Source organism: Nakaseomyces glabratus, chromosome G (assembly GCF_010111755.1).
Source record: "Nakaseomyces glabratus chromosome G, complete sequence".
In the NCBI taxonomy this organism is placed as follows: Eukaryota; Fungi; Ascomycota; class Saccharomycetes; order Saccharomycetales; family Saccharomycetaceae; genus Nakaseomyces; species Nakaseomyces glabratus.
Genome location: NC_088957.1, coordinates 507,677 through 533,421, shown reverse-complemented (window position 1 = coordinate 533,421; position 25,745 = coordinate 507,677). Strand labels below are relative to the sequence as shown.

At 37.7% G+C, this 25,745-nt stretch overlaps 11 protein-coding genes across 11 annotated transcripts; 9 read left to right on the top strand and 2 right to left on the bottom strand.

The window, feature by feature from the left end:
* Positions 1 to 1,828: 1,828 nt before the first annotated feature.
* Positions 1,829 to 3,016, top strand: GVI51_G05291 (uncharacterized protein; the record flags this gene model as incomplete). Its single annotated transcript, XM_446598.1, has 1 exon — positions 1,829 to 3,016. The coding sequence occupies one exon, from the start codon at positions 1,829 to 1,831 to the stop codon at positions 3,014 to 3,016; it is 1,188 nt and encodes a 395-aa protein (XP_446598.1).
* Positions 3,017 to 3,995: 979 nt separating this feature from the next.
* On the top strand, positions 3,996 to 5,060 carry GCS1 (GTPase-activating protein GCS1; the record flags this gene model as incomplete). The annotated part of the gene is made up of 1 exon (XM_446597.1): positions 3,996 to 5,060. The coding sequence occupies one exon, from the start codon at positions 3,996 to 3,998 to the stop codon at positions 5,058 to 5,060; it is 1,065 nt and encodes a 354-aa protein (XP_446597.1).
* A 1,857-nt stretch (positions 5,061 to 6,917) lies between these two features.
* Positions 6,918 to 8,654, top strand: HO (Hop; the record flags this gene model as incomplete). The annotated part of the gene is made up of 1 exon (XM_446596.1): positions 6,918 to 8,654. One exon carries the CDS (start codon positions 6,918 to 6,920, stop codon positions 8,652 to 8,654), a length of 1,737 nt encoding a protein of 578 aa, XP_446596.1.
* A 602-nt stretch (positions 8,655 to 9,256) lies between these two features.
* GVI51_G05225 (RNA-binding protein) lies at positions 9,257 to 11,272 on the top strand (the record flags this gene model as incomplete). Its single annotated transcript, XM_446595.1, has 1 exon — positions 9,257 to 11,272. The coding sequence occupies one exon, from the start codon at positions 9,257 to 9,259 to the stop codon at positions 11,270 to 11,272; it is 2,016 nt and encodes a 671-aa protein (XP_446595.1).
* A 1,373-nt stretch (positions 11,273 to 12,645) lies between these two features.
* GCR2 (Gcr2p) lies at positions 12,646 to 14,298 on the top strand (the record flags this gene model as incomplete). Its single annotated transcript, XM_446594.1, has 1 exon — positions 12,646 to 14,298. One exon carries the CDS (start codon positions 12,646 to 12,648, stop codon positions 14,296 to 14,298), a length of 1,653 nt encoding a protein of 550 aa, XP_446594.1.
* A 446-nt stretch (positions 14,299 to 14,744) lies between these two features.
* Positions 14,745 to 15,485, top strand: NNR1 (NADHX epimerase; the record flags this gene model as incomplete). Its single annotated transcript, XM_446593.1, has 1 exon — positions 14,745 to 15,485. One exon carries the CDS (start codon positions 14,745 to 14,747, stop codon positions 15,483 to 15,485), a length of 741 nt encoding a protein of 246 aa, XP_446593.1.
* A 392-nt stretch (positions 15,486 to 15,877) lies between these two features.
* TPS2 (trehalose-phosphatase TPS2) lies at positions 15,878 to 18,550 on the bottom strand (the record flags this gene model as incomplete). The annotated part of the gene is made up of 1 exon (XM_446592.1): positions 15,878 to 18,550. One exon carries the CDS (start codon positions 18,548 to 18,550, stop codon positions 15,878 to 15,880), a length of 2,673 nt encoding a protein of 890 aa, XP_446592.1.
* Positions 18,551 to 19,337: 787 nt separating this feature from the next.
* On the bottom strand, positions 19,338 to 19,625 carry SNF11 (Snf11p; the record flags this gene model as incomplete). The annotated part of the gene is made up of 1 exon (XM_002999498.1): positions 19,338 to 19,625. One exon carries the CDS (start codon positions 19,623 to 19,625, stop codon positions 19,338 to 19,340), a length of 288 nt encoding a protein of 95 aa, XP_002999544.1.
* A 1,290-nt stretch (positions 19,626 to 20,915) lies between these two features.
* Positions 20,916 to 22,469, top strand: IPT1 (inositolphosphotransferase; the record flags this gene model as incomplete). Its single annotated transcript, XM_446591.1, has 1 exon — positions 20,916 to 22,469. The coding sequence occupies one exon, from the start codon at positions 20,916 to 20,918 to the stop codon at positions 22,467 to 22,469; it is 1,554 nt and encodes a 517-aa protein (XP_446591.1).
* Positions 22,470 to 23,242: 773 nt separating this feature from the next.
* PAA1 (polyamine acetyltransferase) lies at positions 23,243 to 23,821 on the top strand (the record flags this gene model as incomplete). Its single annotated transcript, XM_446590.1, has 1 exon — positions 23,243 to 23,821. One exon carries the CDS (start codon positions 23,243 to 23,245, stop codon positions 23,819 to 23,821), a length of 579 nt encoding a protein of 192 aa, XP_446590.1.
* A 1,052-nt stretch (positions 23,822 to 24,873) lies between these two features.
* FMP16 (Fmp16p) lies at positions 24,874 to 25,158 on the top strand (the record flags this gene model as incomplete). Its single annotated transcript, XM_446589.1, has 1 exon — positions 24,874 to 25,158. The coding sequence occupies one exon, from the start codon at positions 24,874 to 24,876 to the stop codon at positions 25,156 to 25,158; it is 285 nt and encodes a 94-aa protein (XP_446589.1).
* Between the last annotated feature and the right edge of the window lie 587 nt (positions 25,159 to 25,745).

The following is a 25,745-nucleotide window of genomic DNA, read 5'->3' as shown; positions in this document are numbered from 1 at the left end:
TTTGTATTTGAGTATCCTGATCTAACTGACAACTCCTCCATGTATGCACAATAGAAAAATAAGACCTAGAGACCACGACTGCCACTATTTTTGGTGTTACGAACACAGAGTCTGGACTTCGCATTTATTCGTGAAAGCGGATTAACAGTGTGACACCAAAAAAGAATTAACGCGTCTCATTATACTGTGATACGAATTGAGAATCCATGTGATAGACGGGTAATACCTAGATACGCAAATCACAGGATGGATTTGAGTTCTCGTACTGTGCTACTCATATCCCATTTGAAGTTAGAACTCGTTTGTTTGTTGCACGGTGTTTTCTATGATTCATCAAGCGCTAATGTCTTCTGTTTTCTGTTTAGCTGTCTTGTTTACCATTTCGGGTAGTATAGCCGCTTATTTCTCATTTGCCGCCCAGATCATGAATAATATCAATAAAACCAATCTATTTTGGGGTTCATTTACATAAGCATTATCCATTTTTTTTTCTCCAATTGGAATTTTGCCCAGTATTTAAGGTACAATAGCGTGTATGTTGAGTATTATAATAGCTACAAACTGGCTTTTGCTGTCATTTTTACTAACCACTTCCTTTACCTTATCCATAACTGTATTTCTGCTGCTCACTTTTTTAAGTAGGCATCAGCAATAAATAAAATCACTCTGACTCGATCAAACAGTTCATATATCCACTGCTTATCAACTTCAGAACAACTGAACAGTTACAACTCTAATTACTTCCCCATTAAAATACAGCAATTGGCGGATACTCAAGACCGTTTTTAATTTATGTCATTACCAACGTTTAGTCAGGTGGTTGTATATAATATCCTCACTTCATGAGTTAGTGCAAGAAACGAAATTCGACCTTTACAGGGGAGATTGTTAGGTAACTCTTAATGCTCGGTGCTTGTTATCATGAAAAAAAAAATTAGTCCAAGTTTGGTATGGAGAGAAGCTTTTACCTGTTCGAAATACAATCGTTCTCTCCCAATCTTTTTTTCCACTCAGAATTTACTGCATAGTTTCACTGAAAACAAAGGAGAAAGGAACAAGTCACTGTAATGAATTGAAGAGGTTGTAATGGTAGCCGGTTTGTTAGTGATCAGAATGACCTTCAGGATTATGTGGGGGTGTGATTGTAGGTGATGAGCTACTGCTTATAATTTTTCCTTCAGTCTTCTCATTCTTTTTGCATTAAGATTTTATTCATCAACTTGAAGCGTGCGTTCTGTAATAACTCTTCACCCCCACAACCTTGCCCATGCACAGAGAAAGTGAGTGGATAACAGTTAATGATGATTAAAGCTTTTTTTTTCATTGACGAAGAAGAAGAAAAAAATTTCAATGTTGAAATAATTACTTCTTGGATCCTTATAGTCTTTTAAGTAGATCAAGGACTCCTTTATTTTATTTCCTTAAAAAAGTCATCATTAGTGAATTGAAGTCTATTCAGTGTTCATATCTTATATGAGATTTTAAACTGTTCTTGTGTTGGCAATTGTCTTGAATTGCTTTGAAGAAAACGATCAAATAATTGATAAATAGTCATTTCACCCAGGAAGCCTTCTATATTCGAGAACAATAGCTACATTAATAAAAAGTATCGCGAGGAAATAGCACTAAACTCGGTTAAGGTAGGTTAAAAAGAGCATTTATATGGGCCTGGTGTGAATATCCCTTCGATAAAAATTGGCAGTCATCTTTTTATCTTTGTGGTTTACAGAGATATCACAATTTTCGACTAATACATCATACTTATTTCACATTGAGCCGAAAGCAACTCAAGTAGCATAGCATTTATGTTGGGTATCTAAAAATAACAATGGATGAGTTCAACTTAGACCTTTTTATTATCATATCATTCCAGATGTTGATAGGCGGATCAAATAACGCCCATAATCTGCAAAACAATAGCACTACACATTCCGCCAATTCCGGATACAATTTGAGCAATCGAGACCCTGGATCAGCACTGAGTCATTATAGTGGTTTTCATATGTCTGACGGTTCCCCAAATTCAATCAACTCGAACTTGACCAACATGACTACACCTATCTTCAACTCTGACAACGGTACAAAATTTGATGATCTGTATATTATTTCAATCTTTGAAAAGATCAATAACATACTGGTTAATAGCTCATCATCCTCAAATTTGTTAAGAACATTCTTAAATACATTATCAGTGGGTTCTGATACGGATTATCCTAATCAATTGTACAAAAGATTCTTGGGTGTACGAAAAGAATTGAAGGATAACTATAACGAATCTCGGTTCAATCAGTTCTTCACTGCAAATGGTGACCTGAGAGATTACCAAACTTTGGAGAAAAACAAGACATGGAGTACAATAAGAAATTATATCTTATCAATATATGATCCCATTGCGGATAAATTTCTGGTGCCAAAGTCGTGGACTACTAATAATTCCCCAAGAAAAATGAGTGTAATTAATAACTTTACAAGCAGTGGGATGCTTTCAAATCTAGCATCAAATAACAATAGTAATAAGGACCTAGTTAATTATGGTTCATTTTTCACAAATAACAAATCTCTAAACGGTTATTACACACAACCAACAAGCCCAACACCAAACGATTTTAGCATTAACTTTAACTTACCAATAACTAACAATAATAACAGTAATAGTAATAACAGTAATAATATTCCATTACCTACAGGAGATGAGTTTGATTCTGCAATGGTAGATATGTTGGATTTCCCCATTAATACACCAGTGGAGGAGAAGTTTAAAAGATCGGAAGAACCAAGATCGCCGGTTTTTGTAGAAGAGCCTCCACAAGATATTGTGTGCTCAAAGTCCGCCCAAAAGGCATTGCTTGCATTAAGACAGCATTATGATGGTGTTATCTCTTATAATGATGAAAAGATTAGAAAACTAGAAAAAGAGCTCAATGAACAAAGACAAGAATCGATATGCCTAAGAAAGTTGTTGTTAGAGGCAATGGGTAGTATAAGATCAACACTAAATGAGATGAGAAGTCAATAAATGCTACAGAGACATTTTCTTCATCGCATTCAGGCGCTATTTATAACGACGCCGATATAATGGGAAGATGTACTGAAAGTTATTTACTAGCGTTGACCACTATCATTTTCGAGACTGTATTTTCCTATAATTTGACTTTTTCATTCTTTTCGACATGATTTGTTACAAAATGCATTAAATTTTCAATCGACTAATCAATTTGCATAATTAAAAACTCAATACAGCATTTACAATTTTTTCTCTTTTGCTTCCAAGTCTATATTCAACGTTGTTTCATCCATTTTTGTTCGTAGTTTTGCCAATTTCTTCTTTCAATGAACACAATTTTTTATGCTGCTGTTTATTCACTTCTTTTCCTCTTATTTCATTAATGTGGTTAAACAAGCAGCTAATATCTATGTGATTCCACCCATTCGTTATGATTAGATTATTATGCCAAGATATATCTATAGATAAAGTTGAAGATAAATCTAATATAATACCAATATATTCAGTATAAAACCAACAAAAAACAAAAACAAATCAATATTATGTTATAAGCATTGTAAGATAGCTTACATAGTATACTTTAATGTCTGTAATAAAATAATAGATATTAGTGTCAATTACTGAGCAAAATAGGTAAAAGGAATAATCAAAAGGAATATCCGTAAATCAGGGTCTGTTTATAAGTTCTGGTATCCTCAACTATTTGGCTTCTAATTAGTCTTCGCATATAAATATTTTTTCCTTCCGAATGTCACAGTTACTCAAGAAAAGATGAAAATTTAAAAAAAATTTGACAAAATCACAAATAGTCTTCGAAGATCGAAATCAAAACACTGAAGTCATATCAATCTACATTGCTTTTTGTCAGGGTCTTGTTTATTCCTTAAAGTATTCTACTCTCGAAGAATATAATTTTTAAGACAGAAGGTTTTGGTCCATTTGAAATAACCGATCTAAATTAAATTCATCTGAATAAATTACATCTAAAGTCATGTCCGATTGGAAAGTTGATCCAGACAACCGTAGACGTTTGTTGCAGTTACAAAAGATTGGTGCAAACAAGAAATGTGTGGACTGTGGTGCTCCTAACCCACAATGGGCATCTCCAAAGTTTGGTATTTTCATTTGTTTGGAATGTGCTGGTACACATAGAAGTTTGGGTGTTCACATATCTTTTGTTCGTTCAATTACTATGGATCAGTTCAAGCAAGAAGAGTTAGTTAGAATGGAAGAAGGTGGAAACGAACCCTTCACTGAGTATATGACCGCCCATGGTATTGATATGACCTTGCCTCATAAATTTAAGTACGAGAATCCAATCGCTGAGGACTACAAGGAGAAGTTGACATGTAAAGTTGAAGGCAGAGAATTTGTTGAGCCACAGCATCCTGATTTTGATCCTAAATCTTTGGGTAAATCTGAGCCTGTGTCTGAACCATCAATTGCATCAGAACAATCAAGTCGACAAAACACCCCGATCGAGTCAAGACGAATCGGTTCACCAACACGCAAGGAAAAGAATGAGGAATACTTTGCCCAATTAGGAAAGAAGAACGATTCCAAGCCAGACCACCTGCCCCCATCTCAAGGTGGTAAGTACCAGGGTTTTGGTAACACACCTGTTAATAATAGAAATGCAACAGATCCAAGCACCAATACAATGAGTTTGGAAAATTTACAAACTGATCCATTGGGTACTCTCACAAAGGGTTGGGGATTATTCTCCTCAGCTGTGGCTAAATCGTTTGATGATGTTAACGAGACATATATCAAACCAAATGTCCAGCAATGGAATACAGGTGAGCTGTCTGAAGAAACTAAGAGAGCTGCCGCGCAATTTGGACAGAAATTCCAGGAAACTAGTACTTATGGGATGCAGGCATTTTCCTCGTTTACTAAGAATATCCAGAAGCAATATATTAATGGTGATGAGAGCTATTCCCAACTTCCTGCTAGTCAAAAAAACCAATCTGCTAGTACATCTCGAGATGATTTGCTAGGTGATACCAAGAAGTCGGTACCAAAAGCAGGCGAAGATGAGTGGGAAGAATTCTAATACTTATTTTAGCCGTTCATTTACGTTTATTGGTTAACTAATTAGTATATTATGTTTCTGGGTTTTAATTTCACCTTAACGAAAATAGCTAACGATGAGATTTATTAATTCACATGTTGATGTTTTTTTATTGCTTTCACCCAGAGCATCCTAATCTTGAGCATTTTATTTCGATGTGATGTATTTTAACGTGAGCTGAAACTACCCATGAAACAAGGGTTACACGGCTTGTAGTATAGACCTGATATTATCACACTAATTATTATTTTAACTTTTCTTCTATGTGTAAAGAATCAAATTATTTAATCATCTAATTCTTGTTTCCAGATTGACCGAATTCTAGTCTATAAGGGGTAAAAACAAGGTAAAGACCTTCCTATTTAACCAATTTTGTTACACAAGCTTCCTAAAAAACCTTATAAGAGTTTAACCTAAAATAATCATTGCACTCGAATTTAAAAGTTAACCTACTTTGGTTGTCAAATTACAAGCATTGAGGTTGAGTGGAAATTGCGAACGTTTTTCGCGTTCTGATTAAGATCAGTACATTAAGTTACTATTATTCTTCGCAAAGAAGGATAAGCTATATGAGTATCTAATGCCTCAAGTCTTTACCAGAGAATACCAATACCTTTAAACCTCATTTCCGTCTTATAATAAATGGCGTATTCGAGAAGTTGGTATTTGGACCTCATAGCAGGATCGTGTTATGGTACAAAACCTCAGTAACAGGAATGAGATGCTCGGCCATTATGTATAGAATAAATTAAACTTCCTTTTATGAACTTTTAAGGTGAAATGGTGATTGAGGTCTTACAGTTCTCTTTGATTCCTTATATGTGGTTTTCTTGATTATTCAGGAAAGTAAAGAAGATATTGTTAAGAGTTACAAGAGAATTTCGTGACATTACTTCACCATTCCTGAACAGTTATACCTCAAGTTGACATATTATTTCTAGTAAGACTGACGATTTTAGAGATATTGGGAATTCGGACTTTTCCTATGTGTAGTGATTTCTATAGTAATCAGATGGGATCTTTATTCAAGATGCATTGAATTTGTTCTTCAAGATCTTAGGCAAAGATAATAATCAAGAACATCTAATGAAGGTAAAAAAGACTGGTTTCCAGTTATTTAACTATAATTTGATACAATGAGACATATGATATGTGGCATATCTTTTTTGTTATTGAATTTCAACTACCTGCAAAATAGTCACAAACTTTTTGTTGTGAGATCATTGATGAAACTTTGATTGTGGTTCTGGAAGCCCAACTACTATTTGTTTGGAAATAGAATTTAATGTTTTAATTGACATTTGACGTGTTCAAAAATCTACTATTCAACTTGGCGTTTCTGCACTCATTCTCTAATGCAGCAGATAAACTCAATAGCGATGCACATGGCAAAACGCAAAACAGTAAGCGCTTACTTAAATGGTGCCACGAAAAAAATACATCTGGATGTGTGATTCTTTTATTTTCAATGATTAAAATGAAGACGCCAAATTTTATTTAAGATAATGCCTAAAACTTTGCAATTGGCGTTTATTTGTTTTTATTAGGGCGAGTTTTGGTATATGTTTCGAAATCCTGCGTTAAGATAATGTAAAATATTAAGTCAACCCAAAAATTCGACTAGAATTGCTGGCAATGAGGTCATAAAATAAGCTTTGTGTTTGGTGCCAATAACTATATTCTCATAAAATATAAATACAAGTCGTTTTGATTGAAATATAAAGCAAAGTTTTTTTGTATCGATTGTTAGTCTTAAATTCGATTACCATGTTTATTTTATCCCAATATGATAACTTGATTATATAACCGACAAAAGAAATCAACTTTGTTTTACCTTACATGTTCGAAAAGGGAACTTTTATTTTAATGGCTGATGGCCACCTTGAAGATATATCCGCTATTAAAAGTAACTCATATGTTATGTGTGAGGATGGCACTCCAGGGCGTGTGGCATATACAACAAAGGCGAAGCAGACAATCTATGAGATAGTACAAAAGACAAAGCATAGGGCCAATGAAGGTGAGCCCGGTAGGCTTGATCCTAGACGGAGAACAGTTTATAATCGGCTTGGGTTTAATTGTTCAGCCACTCATAAATTGGTTCTAAAAACACCGTCGATACCAACCTTAGAAAATAATCCCAGGAGACCAAACTTAACTGTCAAATGGAGATGCTTGGAAGAAATTCTAACCACTGATGGAAGGGCCATAACGGTGCCAAAGAATCATCACAAGAACTTTCCTAAAACTAAAGAAGGACAATTGCAAGCTCAGAATTTCATGAGAGATAAGCGGTTAATCTGGGGTCCTGATATTGATTACGAAATACAAGTAAGGGACCTTGAGTATCTGGATGCATCAATGCGCGTAACCTCAACGTTAAAATGTAATCCTGTATTTTCTGGAAATGGTATATTATCTAATTTTTTAAGTGGTCAAAGGCACTTGATTACACCAGCAATTGTCTCTATGGCATGGTTATTGGGGCTGTGGATTGGAGATGGTACTACAAAGGAACCTGAGATAACAGTTGATAGTGTGGATGAGAAATTAATGGAAAGTCTCACTGTGCTAGGTCGTTATTGGGGTCTGTATCCTACGTATAAAGATGAAAAGGTTCCACTTAGAGCAAAGCATGTGAGGCTTTATTATGGCAAAGGGCCTGAAGAAAGGCGGAAAACTAGGAATCTACGGAAGAACAATCCATTTTGGAATACAATTCAAAATTTGGGGATTAAAAGAGAGATTGATGGGGAGAAGCAAGTTCCTGAGTTCATGTGGCATGAGGATATTGAAATTCGAGAAGCGTTCTTAGCAGGACTAATAGATTCCGATGGCTACGTGGTAAAACGTAAAGAGAATCCAGATGTCTATAAAGTGTCTATTCAGACCATATACCCGTCTGTTATGAACGCCATAGTTCATATTGCGAGGTCCTTGGGAATCTCAGCGACTGTGACTACACGCTCAGCCAGAAACGAGGTCATAGAAGGACGCCGAGTACAGTGCAGGTTTACCTACGATTGTAATATCTCAGGGAGCACGCCTTTGCAAAACGTATTATCATATTGTAGGAGTGGTCACAAGAGGAAGCCAGCTCCCGAAGTTGTCATCCGTGATCCGCAGTACGTAGGGTTCATTGATCGCAAGCTGAGAGAGGCAGAAGTGTATGGGATACATCTAGACCAACCCCGTAATATACTGCTTGGCAACAAAATCGTAGTATATTCCTGTACTGAATGTTGTGAGACTGACGCTGTGCACATCACCAAGATCAAAAACCTGAAGCACTGTGTTTCTTGTCCTCGCACGGGTGTCAGATACTTCTACCGCGACTGGACAGGCAAGAGCCATGTATGTGGCCGCTGCTACGGCAGGTACAAATTCAGTGGGTACAGATGTCTGCATTGCAAGTACATACCTGAGGCGCGTGAAATAAAGAAGGCACGCATGAGAGGCGAGGAGACCCGCTTGTTCGAGCAAAGCTACATCACAGGTCTCGTGTGCAGCCGATGCGAAGGCATTCTGACATTCGACGAGATCAGAGGCCCTGCAAAGAAACAGGCGGTACAATAGAGTACATCCGCTATTTGGTTACCCCATTTTTTTTTTATTACTACTAAGAGCAGTCTTCATCGATACCAGGAACATATATAAATGAGGTTTTATGAACTCTTCTGTCTATTCTAGTACATATATACGACAAACATATGACACATACATATCCACGAAGATTTTACTTATTGTCCCCTGCTTGCTCCTGACTTTTCTGTGGAGCTGACCCGAGTCTCGCCATTAGAGTCACAGAAACTCTTGCAGGGAGTGTTCCTTGGAAAAGAGTGTTCTTGGGTAAATGGGGGAGGAGTGGGAAGTACAGGAAAAGGGCCAGACACGGGAACTTGCACAAAAGAAAAATAAACAAGCGAGGGCAGGTGAGAGAAGCAACAATAAGTTATTTCTCGACTTGTCTGAAGATAGCAACAAATAAGCGCCTAAGACTGGAAACTCAGCGGTAACATAATACAGTTTCTCAGTGCTTGTGTGTGAAGATACTGTGTGCTGTTTTTCTTTTTTGGTTGCAGAGCTCACAGTTAGAGGGACAAAGGACCACTGGCGAAAGGACGAGACAGCGATAAACGAAAATAAAGCAGTGTAGATATAACAGGATTAGCACCACCATGGAAACCACTTCTCGAAATAGTTCGACGGATAGTCAGAATCACGATACAAATGTGAATGTTGCTATTCCATTTGCTCCAAACTTTGCCACGAGCGCGTCACAACAAAAAGGCAGTCAGCAGACCTCTCCCTTTGCGATAACCTCCATGCTTCATGACCTCTCCATCGCAACACCTGGAGTGACGTCAGGTCCTACTTCTGATATCTCTACAAACAAGAACTCTGGCAGTTTAGTTGATAGTTTGTTAGCTGATATCGGACATGGTCCATATTTGCTGAAGATTGGCCAGATACCAGAAGACCTTACTGAAAGGGAAAGTCATTTGATATTCTCTCTAGCAGATGGTATTGAGTCTGTGAGACTTGTAGATGACAAAGATGGCAAGGAAGTTGAAAAAGAACACAAAAGTAATGTTTCAGAGCCAGGGAAACGCATTGAGGCTACGATGAAAAATCTCAGATTGCTAGCTCAATATGCTACGATATTGAGCAGGAAGGATACCTTGTTTGGACCGCAACAGTCGAAAAAATGCACTATTGAAGCTATTGATCAGGAAAGCAATAAGAGTATTGACTTAGAATTGTTGAAGCAAGTATTTGAAGCGCACAAATCCATGCATCCTGAGCATAAAAATGAAAGTATAGGTCAACGCCATTCGAGATTTTCATTTAATGATCCATTTAGTTCAGAAGGAGTGAACTCATCATTGGTTTTCCAGACCAATCAATCAAACCAATCTAGCAACCCAGCTACACAACTAAGTGGTATATCTGAAAACCCAGTCCCAATTGAAAGCACAATTCATCAATCTAATAGAGCTAACTCATTCTTGGTCAGGGAGAACAATGATATCAATGAAAGTATATGGAATGACAATGGGATTAACAACAGTCTAAATGGCCTAGTAGCATCTTCACAACCACAAACACCATCTGTTGATTGGACAGGCCAAAATGATAGAAAGAAATCTGCAGCATTCTATTTCCCAAATAATCCTTCTCAAGCAAATGTTATGCCAGCTCCAACAGGAGCCAAACAAACACAAGTTGGTTTGGCCAGCCAGCTACCATCGGGTGAACTTGGCCAACAAATGCAAATCAACACCAATATGGGAATGCCAAATGCTAGTCAACCATTTGCTTCGTCTACCTCGTTGTCATCATTTAATGTGGTACCTCAACTTCATGGTGATGGTCAATCATTTGTCAATCCAATAACAGCATCAGATTTGAATATTGGTGTCCATGATGGCAGTCGATTTACCCCATTTAATCCAGTTGGTCAGACACCAACATTAAGTATGCAGAATAATCAAGTCACGACCGAAAACGCTCAATTGCCTCTCATGCAAGGTAACACTGCTCATAAAATGGGACCATCTAGAATCACTTCACAAAGAAATGCGCTATCATCAAATATGATTCCCAAAGTAGGCAATGTGAACTCTAGTAACATGGGTATGACATCAGAGGCTCAATTCAACAAGCAGAGTGGTCTAAACTCGACTGCTTCAAGTACGAGTAATATTGCAAACATACCAGGTAGCAACAATATTTCTCAGGCAGATTTATCTCTGCTTGCAAGAATCCCACCTCCTGCCAACCCTGCGGATCAAAATCCTCCTTGTAATACACTGTATGTTGGTAATCTGCCATCAGATGCTACCGAGCAAGAATTGAGACAATTGTTTTCGAACCAGTTTGGTTTTAGGAGGTTGTCTTTCCGCAATAAGAATGCTAATGGCACTGGTCACGGTCATGGACCTATGTGCTTTGTCGAATTCGATGATGTTAGTTGCGCTACTAGAGCACTTGTAGAGTTATATGGTAGCCAATTGCCTCGTGCAACTGTTAATACTAAAGGAGGTATACGTTTGAGTTTCTCTAAGAATCCATTGGGAGTAAGGGGACCTACAAATAGAAGAAATACGAATACATCATCTACTAATGTTTCAAGTAATAATTTAGGATCGACTCAGGGCCAAAACTCAGGGATAGTATACAATAAGCCATGAGAATAAGGTCAGTTTTACTTTACTATTGTACCAAAATTCTGCATAAAAATGTTTTCATCATGATGGGAGAATTAGAAGTAGCTATCATTCACTGTTCTTTTTGGCTCTCATCTTTTAGGTTGTAAACCAAGAGATCATTATGACATCATTTTCTATCATACAAAGATGGTCGATAAATTAGCTCCAATATAAATTTTATCCTGTACAGATATTTTTCATCCAGAGCAGTCAGTTTATTTAATAATTTCGATTGTTAGGTTTGTGCTTTTGAAAAACTGCCATCATTTCCTTGTCATTTTTTTTACTTTTTGCTTTCCCTTGCGCATAATATTTTCATAATAACAGAAAGAAACAAAATGTGTTGTATTTTATTTTTATTTTTTACGGTTTAATTTGTTATTACATCATTATAAATTATACTTACATTGCCAGCATTGAACTTTTACAGAACATACGGGACATTATTATTTTCATTAACATTCTGCTTCACGATTGATTTTGGTAACAAATGAATATTGAATGCTTGCTGATGAACTAATCATGATTTTCCTGATAAATTCTTAGCAAGTTAACTGATAAGTTTTAATTATACTCTCTTTAATTCACCCTCTTTTCAGCACCAATTTGCTTACTATAACACTATCATAGTGTTGTTGTTTTTTTTATTTCTCTATCACTAATTATTATTGTCCACACTTTCTTTCAATAGACACATTGTATCTCAAAAATACTTTTAAGGTTATTTTATATTAGGGATAACAAAAGATTGTAACTTCAAAAAATTTTATATCTTTATTATTTCCAGTTGTATTCTTTTTTTTGGGTTCTCTCTAGTTCTTCCTATTCTATAATATAATAAGTTGAACCCAGATACCTACATATGATATAGTCTGGTCTAGAGCTGCCGTTAAATAGCCGAGATATATATATATACTTGATAATTAAGATTTTTGCATTCCAGTTTCTCAAACTAATCTCCTCCTGATTTCCACATTACCCTTTTAGCTTTAATATACTGATTATCGCGTAGAAACGTAGTCATCGCCCGCATTTTGAAAAAAAAAAATGAAAAAAAAAGTCAATGTCAAAATCAGCGCAATAGGCGATGAGCATAGTCGTTGAATAATTGTTCATACTTCTAGTTCACGTTAGTTGTTGTTTCAAGACTATTCTCGGTGCTAACTTTAGTTTGATTATCTCGAAGAAACGGACCCTTGATCAACAGCGATATCCAATAACACACGCGACTTCACGGTAGGAATTAGACAATTCACTTTCACTTCATTTGCTGTACCTTTTTAAGAGGTAGTAATTTCTGATTTTCGAGTACTATTGTACAATAAGTTACTATTTGCAGTTGAAGAATAGTGAATATGCATCATCAGGTTAAGTTAGATGTCTTTATTATAAGGGCGTTTGCTCTGTTATCAGAAACAAGAGTAATATTGACAAATACACTACTAAGTGCTACCAGCTCACCACAAACATCCACTAATACTCCAACTAATTTAACGAACACCAATTTGCCAAACAGTGTGGGGAAGAAAGAACTAAGTATTGAAGATTCGAATAACAACGACTTTTCGGACACAAAGAATAGTGGGACACCAAATAACAGCTCCAGTCAGAGTGGATCAACTCCTAGTGGTGGTCCTTTTAGTGGGGGGTTGGTAAGTGCGCAATATATGAAAGTTTTCATAAAGATATCAAAGCTTTATAATGCTACGCTAAACACAGGATCCGTGGACGATAGATCAACGTCACCAAAATCCAGCATTGAACTCTACCAGAGGTTTCAGCAAATAATCAGAGAATTGGGATTAAGCTATGATGCAAGTCCATATGCAAAATATTTTAGCAGAATTGATGAGGACTCGTGGAAAGTAAGGAGCAATGAGGAATTGGCTAATGATAACCTATGGAATTTGGCAACAATGAGTATATTAAATGTATATGATCTGGAGACTGGTCAAATGATAGTACAAGGCAGAGGTAAAAAAGCCCAAAATATCAACTTAAATGGTCGGGGAAAGAATGTAAGTGATGTAAACAGTAATACTTCCAATAAAGGAACTGTGTCGGTAGAAAATGACCTAACACCAAACAGCGGCAATAGCAATAAGAGAAATACACCTGACAATGATGTTACTCAAACTCGGAATAAAAGAAAAAATATAAGAGCACAAAGACAACAACGAATTTCAAGGCCAAAATCTAATCAACAGATAGGTGACCAAACTTCTCAAAATGCTGAACTGAAACAGGACGATCCAATAATGGTACAAAATCACAACGGAAACCAAAGTATGAACGAAAACAATACTAATTTTAATAATATGTTATTTGACTCATATCTACAACAGCAGCTACAAAAAAGATTGCTGAGCGTTCCGCAAGACATACATTCAAGATCACTGAATGGTTATTATACTCAGCCAACTAGTCCAGGGGCAAACAATTTTGAATTTAATTTTGGTAATGATATTAATAGCACTGTGCCTAATGGAGCTTCAGGTCTGCCGTTCTTAAATTCTGTTACTTCTAATACAACTAATAATCAAATAAATGCAGCACTTAACACTACCATGCCAGCCCCCCAACATAATTGGAAAAGGCGATCTTTAGGCTCACTAGATGTGAATACACTTGATGATGATACAGTAGAAGAGCTATTACAATTGCCTAATTTATCTAATAAGAAAACCAAATACACTAATGATAATGAGAAACCATCTTCTGCTGATGTAATTGGAAATGATGACTCAGGAAATAATTACGTTAATGAAGGCCAGGACAACAGCAATAACCTCCTAAAACAAAAATCAACTGATAGTACAGTGGAATTGGATTCAATCGTTAGACAAATGAAAACTATGTATGAGTCTATTGTCTCTGAAAAAGGCCAGCGTATAATGCAGCTTGAGAGGGAATTGGAGTTACAGCGGCAAGAAACTCAATGGTTGCGGAAGATGTTGATAGAAGATATGGGATGTGTTAGAAGCATGCTCAAGGACCTGAAACGTTAATTGGTATTAGCTTGTCTAATTTGAAATGAACAAAATGAAGTTAATTTTTATTATTCTCAGAATTTATTCTCGAGATGAAGTGTAACTATATATACATATATGTATTTTCTATTCTAGTTTTTCATGAATAATATAGTATTTAATGTTAATATAAACTTGTTTATTCAGAACTTGATTAATATTCTTATGAAGGAAATATGGATCAAATTAGAATAAGTAATCTTATTCCTCATATATCGTTATCATTGATGTTTGATTTGGCGACCCTTAAGGGATGTGATCACAGTTTCTGCCCTAGTTTACACCATGAAGTATATGAACTGTCATTATAAACCACTCAAGTCAATTTACTTATATAAGAGGTAATTGACTCGACATATTTTATTAAGGATTAATTCATTTTACCTCTGAAGAAGGTCAACAAAGGGAAAACGTTTGGTACTAAAATGTCAGCATTAAAAGTTGTGTCATCTAAACTGGCAGCAGAGATTGATCAGGAACTAATGGGCCCACAAGTTGGGTTCACTTTGCAACAATTGATGGAATTGGCTGGTTTCAGTGTAGCTCAAGCAGTGTCTCGAGAGTTTCCACTCTCAAGTAAGTTGAATGATAACAAACATGTCTTTGTGATCGCTGGGCCTGGGAACAATGGTGGAGACGGTCTTGTATGTGCAAGACATCTAAAGTTATTTGGCTACAACCCCATAGTGTTTTATCCTAAGAGAAGTGAAAGAACCGAGTTTTACAAGCAATTAGTGCATCAATTAAATTTCTTTAAAGTTCCAGTGTTAGGTCAGGATGATGACGAAACGAGATGGCTATCTTACTTAGAACCAGAAAAGACATTGTGTATAGTTGATGCTATATTTGGGTTTAGTTTTAAGCCACCAATGAGAGAACCATTCCAATCGATAATGTCTCAATTGAAGAAAATTGAGAACGATATTCCAATCATATCAGTTGATGTACCCACTGGGTGGGATGTTGACGAAGGTCCAATTTCTGAACAATGTATAGTTCCAAAGGTTTTAGTTTCATTGACTGTACCCAAGCTCTGCAGCAACTACTTAAAAGAAAAAACTACCAAACACTATGTGGGGGGTAGGTTTGTGCCAAGAGATTTTGCAAACAAATATGGATTTGAACCATTTGCCTATGAAGGTACTGACCAAGTACTCAAATTATGAGAAACACGAAACCATTATTATACTAAATAGAATAAGTAATAACGACAAACATAAACATCAATTTTCCACAACTTTTTTTTCTGTGTTAAAACAACAATTTAAGATACAATTTTTATAATAAATATATCTAGAAAATGTATATATCTTATATATCATATAGAAACAAGTCGTAAAACCAAAATTAAAATCAGAAAAAGTCATAAAATCAATCTAGTCTTTTGCATCAAACGATCATTATTTGAATGTTGTCATTGGTATCACAATGTATCTTCGGATATATCCAATCGAACATTTGTTGCAAGAAAAAGAATATATTAGTTGAATGGTGTAATCGTGTTAAAAACATACTCAAACTCCATTTCAAAGATACCATAAATCATAAGCTCGTCAGATTATTTATCCTTTTTAACATTCTGAGATGATGCCGTTCTCTTTAAAACATATTGAGCGGTTGCTTGTTCTGACTTCAAACTACTTTCACTGTTCTTAACGTGGCCTCTAGCATCCAGCTCAACAGTACCAGCACTTTGGAACAAAGATACGTCTCCAACAAGTAAACCAAGTGTCTCTAGAACTTGTTGAGGATCAGTTAAGTGAGCTTTGGCAACAGTCTTCTTAGAAGCTGAACCAACGGTAACTGGGTAGAATCCAAAGTGACCAAAGTTGTTACGGTCATCAGGGAATTTCTTATCCCAAACAGACTCAATGGTGTTTAGTTGTCTGAACATATCTTCGTCAGTAAAGTCATCACCTAGACACAGAATGAAATCAGGCATTTCTGTGATAGGTAACGTATCGTTGATACCCTTCAACATGTCCTGTGACTTACCATGTTCGTGCCAAACCAGACGTTTAACAATTTCACCCTTATTAACGAATCTTGGGCGGACTTCGATATTAGCCTTACCTTCCATAACCTCTAAATCAGAATCATCGGTAAACTTTAGTAGTTCCTTTTGCAATTCGCTTGCATGGAATTCACCAAGTTCTGGTACGGCTCTTCTATAATGCCATGTTAGGGCAACCTTCTTTCTTTCAATGAAAGAGCCTGGTGTACGCCTGGTGAAATCTTCCATCACATCATTAACTCTGGCTTGCCAAGACATATCAACCTTTTCAGTTAAGTTTACCCAGTCTTCGTTACCAATATCTTTCATGAAACAGCCATGCTCGGCACTTAAGCCCAGTTGTGGAAGCTTTGATCCTAGCCATTTATTCAAGAACTTTTGATCTCTACCAGAAATGATCCAAATTTGATTTTTTGGATCAGCAGCTAACTTTTGTAAGATTGAGTACAATCTTGCCGTTGGAATAGCAGCGGCTGGGTCTTGAACGATTGGAGTTAGAGTACCATCATAGTCAAATAAGAATAAACGACGTTTGGCCTGTTTGTAGTTTTCAAGCAGAATTGGTCTATTCAAAGCAGGAGTGATTCTCTTGTCGGCACTTGGGGTTCCCAAAGAGCTATCATGAATAATTTCCTTCAAAGACTTCAGGTACTTATCAGTCCAATCTTGAATTGTTGGGACCTCAGACCACAATTTATCTTCTAAGGCAGATTTTTCATCCTTAGTCATATTCAATGCCATATTGATTGACTTTGCAACGGCAACTGAATCCCATGGATTGACTAAAATCGCATCTTTTAGCAAGGTACTGCTACCTGAAAATTCGGACAATACCAATGGGTTACCATAACTCAAGGCATTTGCTGACGATTTGTTTGATTTCAAAGTGACATATTCAAGAGCTGTGGTGTTCATACCATCTCTGACACTGGTAATCAAACATAGATCAGCAACTCTCAGCAAGGATAGATAGACATCCTTTGGAATACGCATATAGTAGTGTTGTACAGGAGAGAAGTTCAAAGATCCATACTTTGAGTTGATGGAGTTGACCAATTCGTTGACCTGTTGTTCCAATTTGATTGTTTGTGGGGAATTTCTGTTAGCAGTAGGAGAACTAACTTGAATCAAAACCACTTGATCTCTCCAGTAAGGATACATTTCCAAGAATGTTTCGAAGGCTCTCATCTTTTGTAGGACACCACGAACAGGGTCAAGACGGTCTCTACCGATAATAATCTTCTTATTTTGGTAAGCCTGTTTAATAGCAAGCACCTTTGAGTCAATGTCTTTGGTAAAAGCATCCTTCAATAGTTGTTTCGTGTTGACACCAATTGGCAAAGAATCGACAATTAGATCACCACCATAGGCACTAATTTGATATTGTTCAAATCCATCAGCGTTCTTGGTCTTCTTAGCGGAGGAGTCCAGCAGTCTCTTACAACTTGAGACAAAGTGTCTAGAGAAGGATTCGTTTTGGAAGCAGATCTTGTTAGCACCAAGCAAACCGTCCAGGATTTGCTTTCTACGGGGCAAGCATCTGAAGTATTCATGACTTGGCCATGGGGCGTGGTGGAAGTAGCCAATGGCGACATCCTGGTCGTAACGCATTCTTAGCAATTGTGGAAGTAGCAGCAGGTAGTAATCGTGAATCCAAATGATGTCCCCCTTTTGGTAAATTTCTGCAATTTTGTTGGCGTAAGCCTCATTGAACTTGACGTAGTCGTACCACCAATTGTTTTCCTGCTGAATATTAGCAGAAGAAGGGTTCAAGATATAGTGAAAAGTAGGCCAGATGACCTTTTCCGCGTAGGATCTCCACCTGCTCTGGTCTCTGCGCAACAGCCAGACTGGGTGTACTGTGCTATTGCTATCCTCGACCTTCATTTGGTCTTGCAGCGTAGAGGTCAAGCCGCTAATCTGCTCTTTAGTCAAGTACATGGGGTCTTCCTCACTGGCATCGTGCTTGTCCTTGTCCTCCTTAGTGAAGTTAGGAACGCTGGCTTCCCTGGTGACCTCGCCGGTCCAGCCGACAACGTGGTGTTCGACTTCTCCTTGCAAGTCGTAGTTCAAGTAGTCCAGGGAGGAGTATAGGGCGCTGTTACCCGTTACGTGGGTGATCTTCCAGTCATCGTTGGTTTCGCCCAGTTGTATCTTGTATGGCAATTGCGATACACAATTGATGATTCTTTGTTTCTTAGTAGCGGGCACGGTCATCTTTTTTTCTTGAATTGCTGTGCTGTGCCAAATCGAACTATTGGACTATTTGAAAGGCTTGTTGCAAAATATAACTTATAATCTTTTTATATATAACTAGTTTTAATGGGGGGTGGGTATTGCCAGAAAGTAAGGGGGACAGATGAGGAAGGGATGAAAGGAATTTCTGCAAGGCCTTTGTTATGGGGGGGCAGAGTGTGTGATAGAAAAAAGTGATACAACTGTCGGTGTAAGGTTCACTAACAATTGCAAGTACGAGAGGTTTTGTCCGATGACGAATTGGCTATGCAAAAGTATCGCTATTTTCCTTTCGAAGTTTGAGCAGGAAGGAAAATATTTCTTCTGGAAGACGTTGTATAGTTCCTAATTGGGAAGGAGGTGAGGGGCAGTTTAAATGAGGTGGGGTAGAGGGGGGTCCCCACCAAGTAGAAGCGTTCTTCCATTGTACCAAGGGGATTTTCTATAATTGAAAGGGCAATAATTAGTGTATATAAAGGTATATTATATTAGGGAGTCAAGTCATTTGTGAGTGCAAGTGCAAGTGCAAGTGCAAGTGCAAGTGCAAGTGCAAGTAACGGAGAATTTGTAGCTTGAAGTGGGAGGGGATGGTATCTATTGTTAAAATGATTTTTTCATAAAGAATTAAATTCTAGTATACGTAAATTACAAACTGTATAAATGGGGGGGTTATACATGCAGATGTTGTTAGTCATAAGCAGAAAGGCGAGTACTTGGTTGTTTATGCAGGGGAATATATAGTACAAGGGATGGTTTATTTATTCGATGACTACCATATTTCGAACACTCTTGCCATTAGTAGGTATAGTTTTGCCAGTATATCTTGTTGTGGGGAGTCCTGCTGAGGCGGCGGGTCCATTATCATAGGCTTAGCGTTCGGTAGACCTTGGTTCAATTGAGATATGCATTGTAAGTTAGCGTGTATGCGCTTTAGATACTGTGGTTGATGTTGCAGTTGGTCTTGTTGTTGCGAGAGCCGCAGGGCTCTCGCCAGCAACAGACTGTTCACATGCAGCAAGAGCTGTACTTTATACTGTTTCTGTTCATCCACGTCCATCTTTAATGATCGCTAAGCCCTTTCTCTAGTCTTCCTCCCGTTGACAATACTTATTATGCTGACTTTATTGTAGTGTTGTTGTTGTTGTTGTTTTTTTGCATCGACGGCTTATAGTGGTTAGATGTGGGGAGTAGTAAGGGAAAAAAAGATACTAGCACTATATACTAAACACCATGTGACTATATAACACGATACGTATGATGGAGAGAAGTTTCCACGGATCGAGCGAAGTCCCGTCCATCGTCAGTAAAGAGTTACGAGCTACGATAAAACCCGAAATCTTCCCTCTTCCCGAAGCGTCCATCCCGAGTTTCTAGTTTCGAGTTTCTAGTTTCGCGTGCCGAAGAAGAAAAAAGCAAGAAACGGAGCCGCAACGGGGGACTGCAGAGTACTGAGTACACAGTGCAATGCGCAGAGTATACTGAATACACAACACACAGCACACAGCGCAATGTGCAGAGAAAGCATAATAAAGAAACAACACCCTTCCCTCTCCCCACACAATAGCAAATGCAGAGAACCGGCAGGAACAACGCATAGAATTACCAAAAGAAATTTGGAAGGGGGGGGACCCCTTGAGAGCAGCTTGCAGGCTCCGCCGATAGAGAAGGACAGTAGAAAACGCTGTAGAGGGAAGGAAAACGCCAATAACTGCTGCGGACAAGCGAGGGGGGGGAAGAAAAAAAGCAATACAAAGCAAGCTCTTTCCCCCCCCCAGTCAGTAGCGTACAACCGGTGTCATAAAGAAGAAACTAAAAATTTCTTTTTTCCTTATTCTCCATACAGTGCCAGTACAATGGTGCAGGGAGGAAGATAGCGGAAGGGGCAATACCTTAGGGCTTATCCAGACAAAAAGGGCAATCCATAGTGTATTGTCCTAGCTGTGAGTGCGAGCACAGCCAAGTTACAAGGGAAATCCTGTATGCTTTGTACTGTATACTGTATAGACCTGTATATCTCCTAACAAAACCCTGAGAGGCTATCCCCATAACTTAATCCTGGGATTGGGCCTAAACACTAATAGATGGGAAAGAATTTACACCAAAGCTCATTGCAATCACAACGACGAAAGACAAAAAAAAAGTACTCTAAAAGGCTTACTCACCTTGAAGAGGCATAGTGTGCAAGATTGCATTTCCATCCAAGACTATATAATAACAATAGCCTTGTAAAGAAGAGAAGGGAAAAAATATTTCATAAATACATCATAACAATAGATATAGAAATACCAAAGAAACCATTAAAAAAAAAAAAGAGAAGACACAAGAAAACTAAAAAAACCTGTATGCAATGATAGATATTCTGTGGTTTGTTAAGTCTGTGGTGTTGTCAGGGTTGAACCAGCGGAACTTGCTGACACTTCCGCTCAATTTTGCGGTTAACTTCTCGCCTATCTTCCTGTGGTTGTTTGTTTTCCACCATGCGCAATGGATACCCACTGATATACGGCCGGCGATCCACTCCCGCTGTGCCTTCTACCTGGATCAGCTGTTGTTCGGTGATTTCTGGTATGAATTCCTCGAGCAACTCGACGACATAGACCTGGTCAACATCTCTTTTGTGACTACGGCGTTGTTTGCGCTGTCCCTGATGGTTATTCCCGCTCTCGTGTGGTTTTACCTCTATAAAGTGAAACGCATATCTTACAACATCTACGAGTGGTACGATAGCCTCACTCCAAAGATGTACAAGAACAGGTACATCATGCCATTCGCATTGCCCATCTTGTCATACTGCGCTTTGAACGTGGCGCACCACTTCGCAGTTCAAGAAGAAGAGAACTTCACCAAGACTAAGGACATGATCGCTTGGTTCTTCTACGTTATCATGCACTTGACAGCTCCTATCTTGACAGCGGTATACCTATACGTATTTCATGCACCCGGTGTGGTCAAATGCTTCGGGTTCGCCTTGGGTTTGCAGAACATGGCCGGTGTGTGCACACACTTGCTGCTGCCTATGGCATCGCCTTGGTTCACTCATATGTACGGCATAGACGACAAGGAGCACGTCAACTACCAACAGGAAGGGTACGCAGCTGGTCTGACCCGTGTGGACACCCACTTGGGAACCCACCTGAACACTAACGGCTTCCACCTGTCCCCTATTGTGTTCGGCGCGGTGCCCTCTCTGCACAGCGCCATCGCCTTCCAGTGCTTCCTGTTCCTGTGCTTCAGAGCCACCACATTGAAGCACACTTTCGCCAAGCGTACGGGACTCCGCAGTAACCACGGCGGCGAGCAGCACTCCACCCCATATGACATCTCAGAGGAGGACAGACTCTCGCAGTCGGGATCACCACTAAACTTGGCCTCCGAAAACGAAGGAGATGAAGAATCATACGTGAGTAAAAATGAGGAGCAATCACCTTTCGCCACAAAGAATAGCAGCAGCACACTGTCTGGAACGGAAGAGTATCCCTTGCAAGACTTGGAAAACATGGGTGCCACAGAGCAAGAGCAACAGCTACGTTTCGGAGACAGTAAGCCAAGCGTATTTGTGGAAACTTACGTCGAAGACACAACTTTGACTAGCAAATGGTACTTGAAGCCAATTACAACCGGTATCCTGCCACCACTACTGGCATCTATATTCATCTGTGTACAATGGTGGACCACAATGTACCTGGACCATCATTGGAGATTTGACCTATTCATTGGTGAAATTTATGCCTTAGTGAGTTACACAATCATCAACTACTTTTTGTTGCAACCCCGTGTGCTAAAGGAATGGTATGACCTAAGAAGAGGTCTGAAGTTCGATTCCAGAAATGAGGCAAGAACCATGGGTATGAGAGTTTTCCAAGGCACTAGATGGGAATGGTTCTTTGATCCATTAGCATAAGCATCTATCATTTTCGCTCTCATAGAAAATGTTTCTAACAGACTACACATACCTTCTTTCATCAGATATGATCATTTTACTTGCCCACATTATATTCTGTTTTGATTTCATCTTTTATTTTTCATTTTTAAAAAGCATTGCATTCTAATAATCTTCTACTTTTTTTTCTTTCAATTGTATTTTTTATCCACTTTTCATTATAATACTGCAGCTTTACTATTGGGGAAAGGACTGGGTTTTATTAGTATGGAACATTTCCAAGAAACTACTTACTAAATCTTCCTTACACTATGCATTTTTGGCACCTTATAAATTTATTTATAATCTTTCTTATTTCTTACCTTTTAATTAGTATCCTCATATATTTTCTCCCGTCTAATATACATTCCTGGTTGAATTAAAATACAAATAAATAAAAGATGTATGGTGATTTATTCAAAATCGTTAGGTCCAGCGCAGTAGTATGTCAGTATTACAATAGGACATTGTGTGTATAACTGTCAGTCACGTGCCTAGAAACTGCTAATAGCAGAATGACAAAGGAAAAAGTCAGTGGGCCGAGCAAACTCAGAGAGAGGGATTGAGAAATGCTGTGTGTGCAATGGATACTGGCACTGAAATGCATATCTTGCAGGTCCCATGATCTATTAATGAAGGTATCACTGATCAGCATTACTTTATTGTTCTTTGTCTCGTTTTTATATTAATTTTATTATCTGGATCAAATTATTTGATTTAGCATTCCAATCTGTGAACGAGATTAAATACTAGAAATGGCCTCACCAACACTTCCTTTGCACATGTACATTAGACCTCTGATCATTGAGGACAGCGATCAAGTTATTGCCCTGGAGAGCAAAGGATTCCCACCTCATGAAAGAGCATCTGAGAAAACCATTGAGTACCGTTTATTGACCTGTCCTGAGCTATGTTCGGGACTTTTTATTAGAGAATTGGACTCCAACGGAAAAGATATCAAAGATGAGAAGTTGATAGGGCATGTTATGGGTACTAAAATCAAGGGTAGTTTTATTACTTTGAGCAGCATGCAAGCAGGCTCACATGTGGAAGGTAGTAGTACTATTGCTATACACTCTTTAGTAATTGATCCAGAATATCAGAAAAAAAACCTTGCCACTTTGCTATTAACTGATTACATCCAAAAGCTAAGCAACCAAGAAGTTGGTAACAGAATTGTGATCATTGCACATGAACACTTGATACCTTTCTATGAGAGAATAGGATTCAAAGTTATTGCTGAAAACAAGGAAGTCACAAAGGATCCTGACTTCAGCAATACCAAGTGGATTGACATGGAAAGAGAACTAGTCAAGGAAGAATATGATAGCTGAATATGAATGACAATAAGATAAATTCTTTCTCAATAATGAAATCGAGTCAAAAGATAAAGAATGAATGAACTATTTCCACCATAATATTCATTCTGTTAAAAACTATCAAACCATTTTGATAAATATAAGAATATAGGAAACTGAATTACAATTATGTACTATATATGATTTCTTACACGCAAATAATTTTTATTATCCTGTTTGTAATCATAGATGATGGGTGGGAATAGCAATTAAATAATTTTATTGTTGTACCCACATGGATAACTATATTCATGATTGCTTACTAATCTTTGAGGGTACTCTTAGTGCTCCACAAAAAGGTTTATATTTCAATGACTGGATTCCTGAGAATTTCCTTATTGTCTTTAACCCGAGCATTATTTTGCGTTAGTAGAAACCATGTCGTATATGTCATAGTCGATTTTAATATGTTTGTGTTCGCTCATTCAGTAGGGTCTACATGCTATTCCCAGAAGTTACTGTATTAAGTGGGGAATGAAAATAACATTGTGTGGAGGTAAATGGGGGCTAGGTCATGCTGTTCACCTATTTACATTGTGTGTCTTCAATTTAATTCTTCCCTTTAATAGTTAGTAAACCTGTCAAATGCCTATTCACATTTCTTTTTGGCACTAAAGATGTAAAGAAACCTTAGGGGAGAGTGGGTAGATTATTGGGATGCTAGTAATATAACGGGGACCAGGAATATGAGTTTTGATAGTCCCTCGCTATTAGTACGTAAAAGTTAATATAAACCGGAATATATTGTAGTCGTAGGACTCTAATACAAGTTGTATCTGCCGGAGAAGGGGGTGTGTGAACTGAAAATAGCCATACATTGCACGCAAAATGCAGTTAGTATATTGGATTGCCTAGTTATTGGAAAAGAAGGACTCTTAATTTCATTTAATGCTGGTTGGTAGTATAAATACCTTGAATATATAGCATCCCTTCTCTTACAACTTTAGGATTCTGGTATACTCTTTTACTTTGTACATACATAAGCTATACATAACATCCCCATCAAGTTCTGCAAAAAAATTAAAGCCATGTTGAGACAAGTCATTGCCAATACTAGAGTATCTGTTCGCCAACCTGAATGCGCAAGATTTCTATCCACTACACGCCAGTTATTCACCAAGGATCACTTGAAGAAAGACCAAAATGCTGCTGAGAAAGCTGAACAAAAAATGTTCGATGAGAACCAAAAAGATCTTGAACAACTTGAACACGGTAAGAGCACCAAATCCCATAACTACAAGTGTGATGACTTAAGAGAAAAGGGTGAGAACGCAAGAATTGAGCAGAATAGACCAGATGATGGTGTCTACTAAATTGTAGGGATAAATTATTTTACTTATTTTAATTTTCATATTCTTATAAAATGTTGGACTTCCAGTGAAAAATGGAGAATTGGTTAGAGACCAAGTATTTTGCTTCGCTTTAGCAACTGTGTTAACAGGATTATTTATATCGATTCAGTTAAATTTCTTATTTAACTAAATAATGAAATACTATTTAATCTCTATTTTTATAATATAACTGACTTTGTTAACTGTTTTTAGGTTGGATCACTCAGCCAGTACTAATTTGCCATCAACTACCAAAATTAGAAAAGACGCAATTAATAAAAAAGATAAGTATGTCATTAATAGGCACTTGCAACCCATAGTTCAGAGTTCTGGGTATCGGAGGTTAAAATGGTAAGACTCATTGCTCTATTTTTTTATAAATATCTAATTAGTCATGTGATTTTCTAGATACTTCTCAGATGCGATGCTTATCAAAGGAAATAACGGTTTGTACGACATTTTCAGGGCGACCGTCACTAGTCGCACCCATTACCAGATCATTTGCCCCCATATATAAAGACTCAGGTACCAAAATAGGTGTAAGTCAGTTTTATTTAGTGGCAAAGTAG